Source organism: Sarcophilus harrisii, chromosome 2 (genome assembly GCF_902635505.1).
Source record: "Sarcophilus harrisii chromosome 2, mSarHar1.11, whole genome shotgun sequence".
Classification (NCBI taxonomy): Eukaryota; Metazoa; Chordata; class Mammalia; order Dasyuromorphia; family Dasyuridae; genus Sarcophilus; species Sarcophilus harrisii.
Window position 1 is genome coordinate 322,716,852 of NC_045427.1, and position 12,090 is coordinate 322,728,941.

Below are 12,090 nucleotides of genomic sequence, written 5' to 3' on the forward strand. Positions count from 1 at the left end.
GGCTATCCTTTTGTAATTCCTCTGCCCCAGGACAGGGAGTTTTCAGTGTTGCTATCTCTCCTTAGGTCTCCTTTTCTCTCCTCTGAGTGCAGTAAGAGAGCAGTTTTTCTAGCAGCAACCTATAATTGCAGGGGCCAATAAGCTTACAGGACAAGATAATTCATATGAAACTCCTTTTTGGTTTAGCAGAAAAAGCATCGGATAGAATGTCAGATGATGAATAACTTAATCTTCCTTAGTTTTAGTTTTCTGTCAAGGTAAGACTACTGCCATGTCCACCTCACAGGATTTTTGTGGAAATAATTGATGTTAAAAACTTCTGCCCTATATAGTACTATAAACATGTAAGGTATTAGATTATCTGTGTTCAGGCATATGAAAGACTTAGGAATAATGGAGTCTCAATCCATCATTTACAGGTGATGGGATACAGACAGAAAGCCAGCATTCAAGTTCAGATCTTATGATCTCCAACTCAGACACAACTATATCATTTTATTTATGTCCCATTTCCTCCCATCTCAATCCCAAGTATCCCTAGTCTTTTTAGCTTTTAAAAGTATTTTTAACAGCTTTTTTTGAGGACAAAAAAGCCTCTGAAAACAAAGAGGATGCCAAATAATGAAATACTAATAAATAAGATAAAGACTGGTTTTTAAGTGACATGAACTTATATGAACTAATGCAGAAAGAAGTGAGCAAAGCCCAAAGAACAATCTATGTTATAGCATCATTATTATAGAAACAAACAATTTTGAAAGGCATGAGGACTGATCAATCATTTTCCAAAGGACCAGTAAGGAAGAATCTTGCCAATTTGACTGGGAGATGATGGACAAATATGCAAAAGAAGAAATGCATTTTTGTATATGATCAATGCGGAAATGTTTTGCTTGGTTATGTGATAAAAGGTTCTTTCTTTTTTGGGGGGGAGGAGTGAAGAGATGAGAAGGGATTCAAGAATGAAAGTGGGGGATGGAGAATATGCGATTTTTGCCTCTGTTTCCCTGAAGTATCCAATACAAAGTTGAAATGAACTTGAAAGATCATCTAGTTTCTTCTCTGCATTTCATGCAGATAGATATAGTTCTGCTCCCAAACAATTAAAAATAAATGTTGGTTTTTAAAAGACCTTCCAGAGATGATGATAATTAAACTTCCACAAGAACTTATTTTTGGAAAACAATGTTGGGAAATTCTTCCTTGTGTCTCATTCAAATCCTATAGTTGTAAGTCCATTTCTCAGGAAGATAAAGAAGAAATATTTCAGCCTCCAAAGTAGACTTCCTTAGAGGTGACATCAGATTAAAAAACAGTTGGAATTGCATTGCTATGACTTAGGGCACCAAGACCCCTCCCTTATACCAACAGCCCCAAATCCCCATTCCCATTTTACTGAGACTTTCTATCCCAGGACTGCTGTGTTACATCCCAGCGGTGATTTTAAACTTCCTTTATTCTGTAAACACCTATGTTTAAAATTGATGAGCCCCTGCTTACAGTTCATACAATGAACCCCAGAAACAGTTTGGCAATGTTCACAAGTCACAGAGACAGGCAGGGTTCAGAAACCAGTGTCATTTCTGGAGCTTGGTTATGTGCCAACACAGCAGGGACAGGAATGGCAGAGATGGGCTAAGAGGCAAAGGGAGCCCTACAATGCTTCATGCCATTCCTGGGCTTATGGAAGGCTTATGAGACACCAATACTGTTACGTCCCCCCCAAACCAGGCTTCTTTAAAACAAAACTCTGTCTTCCACCAGCAGCCACCTCCCCTAATATGCCGGACCCCTGCCTCAGTATACAACCTGGCCCCATTCTCCTGAAAATATGGATCTCTGCCCCATTTGCAAGGAACTGGTGCCCATCACTGTTGTGAATACAGTGTGGGCTTAGTAATGTTTGTGGAATGAATTGGAGGCCACTTTGATGACTATGTTAAGATAAGCATCCTGTGCCCAAGATAACACTGTCTTGCTCTAATCTAACCCATGGGGCAGTCTGGCTTTATCTACACTGAGATGCTGAGATTCTTCCTGCTGGTGACAACTTTTCCCCTTCTTTGGAATTTATTTTGTATTTCTATAATGCACTTGTGTACCATTACATAGTATATAGTCATCTCTGCTTGTGTCTTAGCTTTCTAGTAGACTATACACTTCATGAGGGCAGGATCCCAGTGTTTTATATAAACTCTGTATTGGCTTCAAGCAACTAACATGTTGCAGGCCCTCATTACTGCACAGTTGGACTGTTGCAATAAGACTGTTGGTTGGTCTGCCCACCACTTTAGTCCATTCTCTGTTCAACCACCCAACAGATTTTCCAAAAGGAAACATGTCATCCTCATGTTCAATAAACTCCAGTAACTCCCTATCACCTCTAGAATCAAGGCAAAATTCTGTTTGGCATTCAAAGCCCTTTATAACCTAGTCCCTCTATCCCACCTTTTCAGACTTATTTCTTGCATCGCTTCCTAACATTCTCAGATCCCATGATACTGGCCTTTTTGCTTTCTATTCTATGAATAAATTCCTCTATCTCTCAGCTCTGGACATTTCCCCTGATTATCTCCCATGCAATGTTCTCCTTCCTCAGCTATGCCTCCTAGCTTCTGGGGTTTCCATCAAGTTCTAATTAAAATTCACCTTCTACAGGAACCCCTCAAACTCTAATTCTCGTGCCTTCCCTCTGTTGATTATTTCCATTTATCCTGTATGTACTTTGTACATATTTGTTTGCTTGTTGTTTCCCCCATTAGAGTGTGAGATACTTGAGAGCCAGGATAGCCTTTAATTTTTCTTTGCCTATCTCCAGCGTTAACACAGTGCCTGGCACACAGTAGGCACTTAAAACTTATTGACTATCAATTAAGCACCTAATAGAGGCTTAATAAATTTAGCTGATTTAATTGAAGTCCCATGTTTGTCTCCTCTACCTTAATCTTAACTCTCCCATTAGTCAGAAGTCCCATATGTTCCTATTTTTTCCTATTAGCCTCAACTTATTCCCATTCTTAATTTCCCTGGTCTTCCTAAACTTGTGTCATGAAGAAGAGACTGGATTGAACTATTTAGATGGTGTGTTGTAAGGGGATGCAAGGTCACATACACCCTTTACTTTTGCCATGGTACTCAATGAATTTTACTTCCAAGTTGTTGAATCCACAATAGTTTTGTTAGGTCCCTTATCTGAGGTATCAGAAGGCAGATGGATAATTAACCTCTCCTCCAGGCTGCTCCTCTTTTGGGATGTTAGTGGGATGACCCCAAAGGGGGTCTTATTATCTTAATCTCCCAAGGGACAAGCATACTTTTAGTCTCTTTGGACTTGAAGGCAAGTTGGGCCCAGTCTAGGAATGTAGGGGAAGGAGGTAACTTTCCAAATTAGAGGCTCTGAATAAAAATCACAATGAATTTTCAGCTGAAATATTTCCCACAGCTCACTGGAGAAGCAAGATGTGCATACTTTATTCTTAAGGGTACCCAAAATGTCTTTGAAAGTGTCTCACCTAAGATTTGGCACTTCTCCCACTCCTCATTCTCATTCCTCAAAGGTAGGATATAAAAAGTTTGTGACCTTCTCTCATCAATTCTTTGTCAAGCAAATTGATGGATTGCATTTGAAAAGAGTTGGATTCAAGAAAGTTACTGAAAAGCTATAGCTTCCTGCCCCAGTCCCAAGGGATTGTGGAGAAATGCTTTTCTCAGTTAGAAAGTGAAGGCAGAAAACAAATTCCACCTCTCCTTGAGGATACAATCCAAGAGAGAATGGCTACCTTCATCTCACAAAGTACCCTAATCTTGCATGGATTTCATTCCTGGCCCCCCACCAATCCCTGAAGAGTTTGCTTATATTGGTAACATCCATCAGTCCCCAAATCTTCTCCACAGTAGAATCTCATTTCCCTGTTCTACTTGCTCCAAATATAGGAGCTCAGAAACAGGAAAAATGCATGTGCTTATAAGTAGAGAGAGGATAGAAGTGAGGGAAATGAGACCAATTTGTCAAAGAAGTCAGTTTCCCCCCAAACAAGAAAGTGTCCTTTCCACTGCCCAGATTCCTTTTCCTGAGCTACTTTTCTCCTTTACCCCATCTCCTGTTGCTATTTTTTTTTCCCCTGCTTCTATGTAGTAGGAAAGGGTCTTCACTAAAAGTTGGGAAGCACTGAACCTTCTCCCAAAATGTCAGAAGTAGTCAGGTAGGATCAGACACCAGCATGGGAAAGTAGTGGGGTAGGTAGATATGTCCTTCCACATGCTAAGGTACTGTCCAGTGGCGTGCTCTCTCCTTCTGGCGTGCTTTCTCCTTCCGCCCTGCTCTCTCCTGGTTTCCTCACAACATAGATGCAAAAAAAAAATAAATAAATGGGGCATGAGAATGAATTTCCATAGGTTGCAGTACTCCCTGTCCTGGAGAGCATAGAAATAAAAAAGACTCATGAATTTGGCTCCAACTCCTTAAACTAGCCCCCATTTCAGTTGGAAGGGAACAGAGTAGGAATCCACAGCTCTGATGGGAACAAAGAGAAGGAGAATTATGTTGTGCATGTGTGTGTGTGTGTGTGTGTGTGTGTGTGTGACAGAAAGAGGCAAAAGAGTGGCTGTGGCTATGGTCTCAGGCACTCGAGGAAGGGAGGGACCCAACAAAGCAAGGTGGGGGAGTAAAGGAATAGAGGTTGTAGATGCTCATCACTACACATCTTGGGAATACAGGAAGCCTGAGGCTCAGGGAAGACATTAAGGACACTAGTCCCTGGAGGGGAAGAAAAGGTCACTAACAGAGGCTGGGGATCCTGCTCCAGGGGCTGGACAATGATACCTACTGACATTCAATGAATTTTTCTGGGTAAGGGAAGAGCAGTAGGGGAGTGAAACCCAGAGCCCTTTACTGTCCCCTGGTCTGTGAAGGGGAAAATGTGACACAGAGCAGGGGGATACCCTGCATGGGATTCTCAACACCAGCAGTTTTTTGAAGAGTTCCCTGTGCCTTCAGTTTTGCTGTCTTTCTCTTCTAACTCAGCCAGTGCCAGTTCTTCCCTGGCATGTGCTCGGAGACCATCAAGCTCTTTCTTGTGTGCCTGCAGAACCAACTCCGTCAGTCGAGTGAAGGACTGGAGGACAAAAAAGACACATTAGCCTTGATCTTCCCATGCTCTTCTTGACTCTTTCCCTTCTCATGGCCACCTGAGCTTTTGGCTCCATGAATATTTTCTTTTTTTTCTTCCCTTTCCCCCAACTCCCCACCATGATTGACTCTCTCCCCAGGCAAAACATCTGCCATAACCCCAACCTACCACCACCACCGTATTCCAAGCCACTCACCTCCTTTATGTTGAGGTTGGTGCAGGCACTAGTTTCAAAGAAGTCCATGCCATACTCCTTAGCCAGCTGCAAGGAGAAGAAAACCCCTAAGAGGGGGTTGGCAAGAGAGGAAGAAAGGAAAGTTGCCCTTGAGGTCCCTGGAAGCTGGTGGAAAAAGCAGTCTTCCTTGGAATTACCCTTATCTTCTACTTCTTGGGGATATTCCCCTTTTGTCCCCTAGATAGCTTCTTAGCGCTATCCCCTGACCACCCAACTCCCAACTTGCCTATGACTCTTTCTAGCTCCATTCTCAGATGAGTTTTTCATTCTTTATCCTTTCTTTGCCCCATTCTCTGACATGAGTGAGGATATGGATGATGATGAGCACGTAAAATGAGCTGAAGAAGGAAGAGGTCCTCCAAGCCTCTAGACAAGCTGACTTAATCAGAGACAATATTTTTTGACTGAAATTTCCTGTCCTTAGTTCAAGCTCTGAATCAAATGAAAAAAATTAGAAGTTCCAGGTGGTGAAGAGGCAGAGCATTTCTAGGCTAGGGATACAGATTGTATACAAAAGTATAGAGGAGAAATGCAAGAAGAACATGTGTGAAAAACAGCAGGTGAGTTTGGCTGTAGCATCACCTGCTTTGTGTAAGGAGGGAGAGATTCAATTCAGTTCAATTCATCAAGTATTTATTGGGTATTTTGGTGTATGTCTGTCATTTTTTCAGTCATGTCTTACTTCTTGACCCATCTGGGGTTTTCTTGGCAAAGATACTGCAGTGGTTTGCCATTTCCTTTTCCAGTTCATTTGATAGATGAAACTGAGGCAACCTGGATTAAGTGGCTTGCTCAGGGTCACACAGCAAGTAAATGTCTGAGACTGGATTTGAACTGGAGAAAATGAGTCTTCTTGATTCCAGGTTCTGTCCTCTATCCACTTAACCATCTAGATGCCACTACTTAGTTTCCATCATTAGGTATACAAAGAGAGAATGAAAAATAGTTGGTGTCTGAAAGGAGAAGAATATCCAATGTAAGCATTGGAAATATCCATCTCTTCTACTTCCTTAAGATAGGGGAGTAAAGTATAATTAGTTTGGAAAAATAGGCTGAAGTTACATTGTGAAGGATTTTAAATTTCAAGTAGAGGAATTTGTATTTTATTTTAGAGGTACCGGGGAGATGATGTAAGTACCTGAACAGTGCAGAGACATAGCCAGACTATTGGTTCTTTTGGAGCACCAATGTAGTAGCTGTATGGAAGACGGACTAAAAAGGGGAGAAATGAGGCATGAAGACTAATTAGATTAGGAGTTTCTTTATAGCAACAGTCAAGATGGGTGATGAGGACCTGGACTACAGTGATTGTGCTATAAGAAGAACTGAATTGACAAAATTTAAAATCTTCTTTAATATCCCATGCAGTCAAAATATTTGTAGTTACTCTTTTTGTAATGGCAAGGAACTGAAAATTGAGTGAATGCTCATCAACTAGGGAATGGCTAAGTAAGTTTTGGATGTATGTAATGGAATATTATTGCTTTATAAGAAATGATGAACAGACTGACTTGAGAAAAGCCTGGAAAGATTTACATGAATTGATGCTGAATGAAGTGAGCAGAGCCAAGAGAACATTGTCCATAGTAACAACAAGATTATGTGAGATCAACTGTAATGGACTTGGCTCTTCTCAACAATTCAGTAATTCAAGACAATTCCAATAGACTTGGGATGGAAAGGCTATTCTCATCCACAGAGAGAACTATGGAGATTGAATGTAGATCTAAGCATAGTATTTCCACCTTTTTTGTTTGTTTCTTTTTTTCTTGTGGTTTTTCCCTTTTGGTCTGATTTTTCTTGCACAACATGAGAAATATGGAAATACGTTTAAAATCATTGCACATCTTCAACCTATATCAGATTGCTTGCTGCCTTGAGGAAAGGAAGATAAGAGAGGAAGAGAGAAAAATTTGGATCACAAAGTCTTACAAAAATGAATGTTGAAAAGTACATTTACATGTATTTGGAAAAATTAAATATTATTTTAAAAAATCTCATAAAACTACTCATCAGTCACTACAGCCTACCTCAAGAATGGGCACTTTTGTCACCAGATTCTCAGTTCCAGAGGCCACAGAACCCTCCTTTCAAATGCCCCTCCACTTAACTAATGCACTCATTTTTAGAACCATGCCCTGGTGTTGATCCAACCAGATTGGTAGAATTAGAATTTACTTAACCTACATTCATCTGACCTGCCCCTACACTCCCAGCATACTTTTGTACCCCACCCTATTTCCTTCCCATCTCTTATTCTATGACTTCAATTTTTTCAATTGTAAAGGCCCAAAGTCCTTTTCTGAAACACCACTCCCTTATTAGGTTGTTGTTGTGCCCTGTTAGAATAAAACTCCATTCATTTAAAGAGAAAGAGGTAGACTCAAAGTACAAATTAAAGCATATTTGGGGAGGACATGGTTAATGTGATTATATGTGATAATGGTTAATGTGATTATTAATTATACACATTTGTAATAGGTTTTATTTTTCTTGTTTTCTTGGTGGGAGGACAGATGGAAAGAATTCAGAGATGAAAATAAAATAAAATTGGTTTTTCAAAAAGAATATAAGCTCTTTGAAGACAAGGATGGGTTTCATTTTTTTTTTTTTTTTTTTTTTTTTTGTATTTGTAGCCCTAGAAACTACCACAGAATCTGATGTGTATAGTTGATACTTAGCATACTTGTTGACTTAGGCAGCTGAATAAATAGTAGGGGTGAGATAGAATATGAAAGAGTCAAGGGTGATTCCTACATTTCTAAGCCAGGTAATGGGAGAAATGATAGTGCCCTTGATAGAATAGGAAAGTGGGAAGGGAAGGTAGAGTGTTTTAGGTGGTAGACACGTTGAGTTTGACAGGCCTGTGGAGATTTTAAACCAGCAACTGAATATCTAGAAGCCCAGGAGAGAAGATGGGTGAAGAGATGGCAAGGCTGGCAAAAGTTAATTTGATGTATTGGTACTGTTGAGTTTTTGCCTCTTCATGGCTCGCTTTGTGGAGGTTTTTGCAAAGATACTAAAGTAGTTTGCCAAGTCTTTCTCCAGCTCATTTTACCAAGGAAGAAATTGAAGCAAACAGGATTAACGTAAGACCAGAGTAAAACAGCTAGTAGTGTCTGAGGTCAAATTTGAACTCAGGTCTTCTTGATTCTAGGACCAGTACTCTATCCACTATGCTACCTAGTTGATGAGTATTTTAGTGAATCTCAAATTAATTAGAAGGCAAAGGAAAATAGGCCAACTGCTGGGTTCTGAGGGTGAGCTAAAAGCACATTCCTGGATATAACCTAGGGGAGGGACCTACAGCTGACAGGAGCAATAATCTCTCTAGAGGACAACCCAACTGACCCATAGCAGGAAGTAGACTGAGAGAAAAGCCATTAAATTTAGCAGTAAAGAGACTGTTGGCCAATTCTAGCAGAACAATTTTAACTGAAAGGGAAGCAGAGGGATGAAAGTACATGGCAAAGGTTAAAATGAGTTAAGAATTCATGAGTCAATAAGGAAAGATAGTCTTTTCTAGGAATTTCATTTGTAAAACAGGAAAAACACAGTATGTTCAGAGGCTGGTAGGATCAAGTAAAGTTGTTTTTGTGATGGTGTTGTTGTTTTTTTAAAGAATGAGGGTTAGGGGCAACTAGATGGTGCAGTGGATAGAGCACCAGCCCTGAAATTAGAGGGACCCGCGTTCAAATCTGGCCTGAGACACTTCCTAGCTGTGTGACCCTGGGCAAGTCACTTAACCTCAATTGCCTCAGCAAAAGAAAAAAAATAGAATGAGGGATATCTGATGAGATTTGTAGGCAATGGGGAAAGAGTCAGTGTATAAAGAAAGACTGAAAATTAGGTAGAAAGAAGAGATGATTAAAAACACAAATTCCTGAAGAATTCAGAAGGGAATTCCCTGAAGGAATTAGATTAAAGGTCCTGGACTAAAGATGTCTTGCCTCAGGCACTTAATAGCTGTGTGACTTTGAACAAGTCATTTAACCACAAAGATCCTGTTTCCTTATCATATATACCTATCTTGTGGATGAGTTGTGAGGATCAAATGAAATATTAATCAACAAATGGTTGGTTCATTGATTGGTTGGTTGTTGTCCTTCATTCTTGAAGCTGACCAAAATGACATCACTGTTTTAGAGTTGAGTTACAGTGGGTCCAACTGTGGCTGATCAATGCTTTGCCACAGGTCAGACACAAATAGTCCCTATGAACATTTAGGGTGGCTGCTCTATCTTTGCACATCTTTGCATTTCTCCTGAGTTAATTCAATTCTGCTTTGCTCACAGAGCAGAGAGCCTTTTCCAATGAGGGCCAGGCAGGTTGGGCGGTCCTGTGCCAGTGTCTCCCATGTCATACTATCAATAAATAAACATTTATTAAGTGCCTACTAGGTGCCAATCACTGTACTAACCAAGCCCTGAAGACCAAAAGAGGCAAAAGACTTGCCCTGAAGGAGCTCACAAATAATGAAGGAAATGCAAACCAATATCTACCAAGCAAGCTCTATACAGGCTGTACACATTCCAGGGCCATCTGGCCACTGGCTCTGCAGGGGAAGGTGAGGCAGGTGACCTTGCACAGTCCTCTCTCCCTCACTTAAATCCAATTCACTTGCATGTCACATATGACCTCATTAAATGTCATGGTCCTCTTTGAGAACCAAGGACAATCACCAACAACAATAACAATAAACAGGATAAATAGAAAATAATTAGCAAACAGAAGGCACTGGAAAGATATCTTGTAGAAGATGGGATTTTTAATTAAGACTTAGAGGAAGCCAAAGAGGTCAGCAGTTGGAGAGGAGGTGAAAATTCATAAAGTCCTTTGCCAACCTTGCAATGTCAACTAACTAAAAATAAATACATAAATGAAAATAACAATGTGCACTAAAGGGAGTAGTTCTTATTTTTATTGTAACTCTCTCCAGCAGGGTCTGTGCTGCTTATAATAATGTGTTTGATAATGACAATAAAATTCTTTAGGAAGCAGCTGTTCAAAAATTGAGCTTTGTTAATCAAAGCTCCTAGATTAGCCCATTTACCCCAGTGACACCAGTAAGGATTGAAGGGGAGGGGAGAATTAAAATGATGATAATAATAATAATAACTAGCACTGAAATAGCATTTTGCTTTAAAGTTTGCAAAGCATTTTACAAATATTATCTCACAACAACCCAGGGAGGTAGATGCTATTATTATACCCATTACACAGATGAAAAAATGGAATCAGGTAGTAATCAAGTTATTACTCAGAGTCAGAAAGCTAGTAAGTGACCAAGGCTGCAATTAGAACCTAAACCTTCCTGACCCTAAGTCAGGTACTCTGTCCATTCTACCACAATTTTCCCACCCACTTACCTGCTGACCTTGTTCTCGTCCCACTTGCCTTTTCTGTTCTTCATCAGCCTTATTCCCAATAAGGATTTTCTGGACTCCCTCTGGTGCATACTAGGAACAAAGAAGACAGAACTAACTATTGCCTACTGCCTCCTTTCCATTTCATCCCCATTGTATATTATACTATTATCCTCAGAGCTCGGCCACAAAACCATCTCCAAGATCAAGACTCACTGAGGCACGTCCTCTCGCAATTGCCCAGGGTATCTCAAAAAGATTGCCACAGTGATAGCTTTGGGTACACAATTGTCTACCTGGAATTGGTGTTTTGGCCATTTAAAACTTCAGAATGTTGAAATCAAAAGGACCTCAGAAGTAAATTCATTTTACGGATACTTTAAGATTTTCAAGTCTTACAAGTAATAAAGGAGATGCGAACCAATACATACAAAGCAAGCCATATAAAGGCTGTACCCATTCCAGAGCCATCTCCAGTCATCTTGATCTATATCTTGCCACTTTTCAGATTTCACTTGAAAGATTCCTTTCAGTCAGGCTCTTTACTATTTTTATCTCATGGACCTCTTTGGCAATTTGGTAAAGCTTGTGGATCTCTCCTCAGAATAATTTTATTAATGTACATTATAAATTACATAGGATTAAAAAGGAAACTAATGATTAGTGAAAATAAAATGAAATTTTTCCTCCATCCATGTTCATTGACCCCCTGAAATCATTCCAAGGGTAAGAACCCCATTATAGGTCATCTATCCAACTTCCACGTTTCACAATGAGAAAAATAGAGGTCAGAGAAGTGAGATGAAGAGAGCCTCAATGAGAACCCAGGTATCCAGATTTCCAGTGGATTCTATCCTATTTCTACCTTGGAAGCCTATAGACGAAGTAGTTCACAGATCAGGATGAGAATAGAGGCAAATCTTGAACCAAACTAAGTCAATGGAAGAGATATAGAGTGTGATAACTTTGAACTCTTCCTTAAAGTCTGGTTTTGTCCTCAATCCATGGGAACCAGTACTAAGAATTTACTCTTCAGCCTCAGAGTTCTGAGCCCTCCCATCTCATCTCTGCCCTTTGAGATCTCCTGCCTTCACTTAAAGGGGAAATGTGGTTTGTCTTACCTCATCCACATCACTGACCCACTTCATGATGTGCTGGTAAGATCGCTCACTGCTGATGTCATAGACTAAAAATATTCCCTGAAATAGATATAGAGAAAGAATGAGAGCTACACACACACACACACACACACACACACACACACACACACACACAGAAAAATATCCTGAGAACTAAGAAGTCAAAACAGGGCACCTCAGGACCATAACTGCTGGGGTCCAACCTCCTTTCTTTGTCTCAG

At 40.2% G+C, this 12,090-nt stretch overlaps 1 protein-coding gene across 2 annotated transcripts in view; it reads right to left on the reverse strand.

Annotated features, from left to right (window-relative positions):
- Positions 1-461: 461 nt before the first annotated feature.
- RAB15 (RAB15, member RAS oncogene family) overlaps positions 462-12,090 on the reverse strand; it is a 55,695-nt gene continuing 44,066 nt past the window's right edge. For both annotated transcript variants that reach the window (XM_003756347.4, XM_031952723.1), the window contains exons 4-7: positions 11,852-11,929; positions 10,734-10,823; positions 5,326-5,391; positions 462-5,114 (exon numbers count right to left, since the gene is read on the reverse strand). In XM_003756347.4, the coding sequence (XP_003756395.1) occupies positions 4,956-5,114; positions 5,326-5,391; positions 10,734-10,823; positions 11,852-11,929 (393 nt within the window). In that variant the 3' untranslated portion in view covers positions 462-4,955. The remainder of the gene's footprint in view (positions 5,115-5,325; positions 5,392-10,733; positions 10,824-11,851; positions 11,930-12,090) is intronic.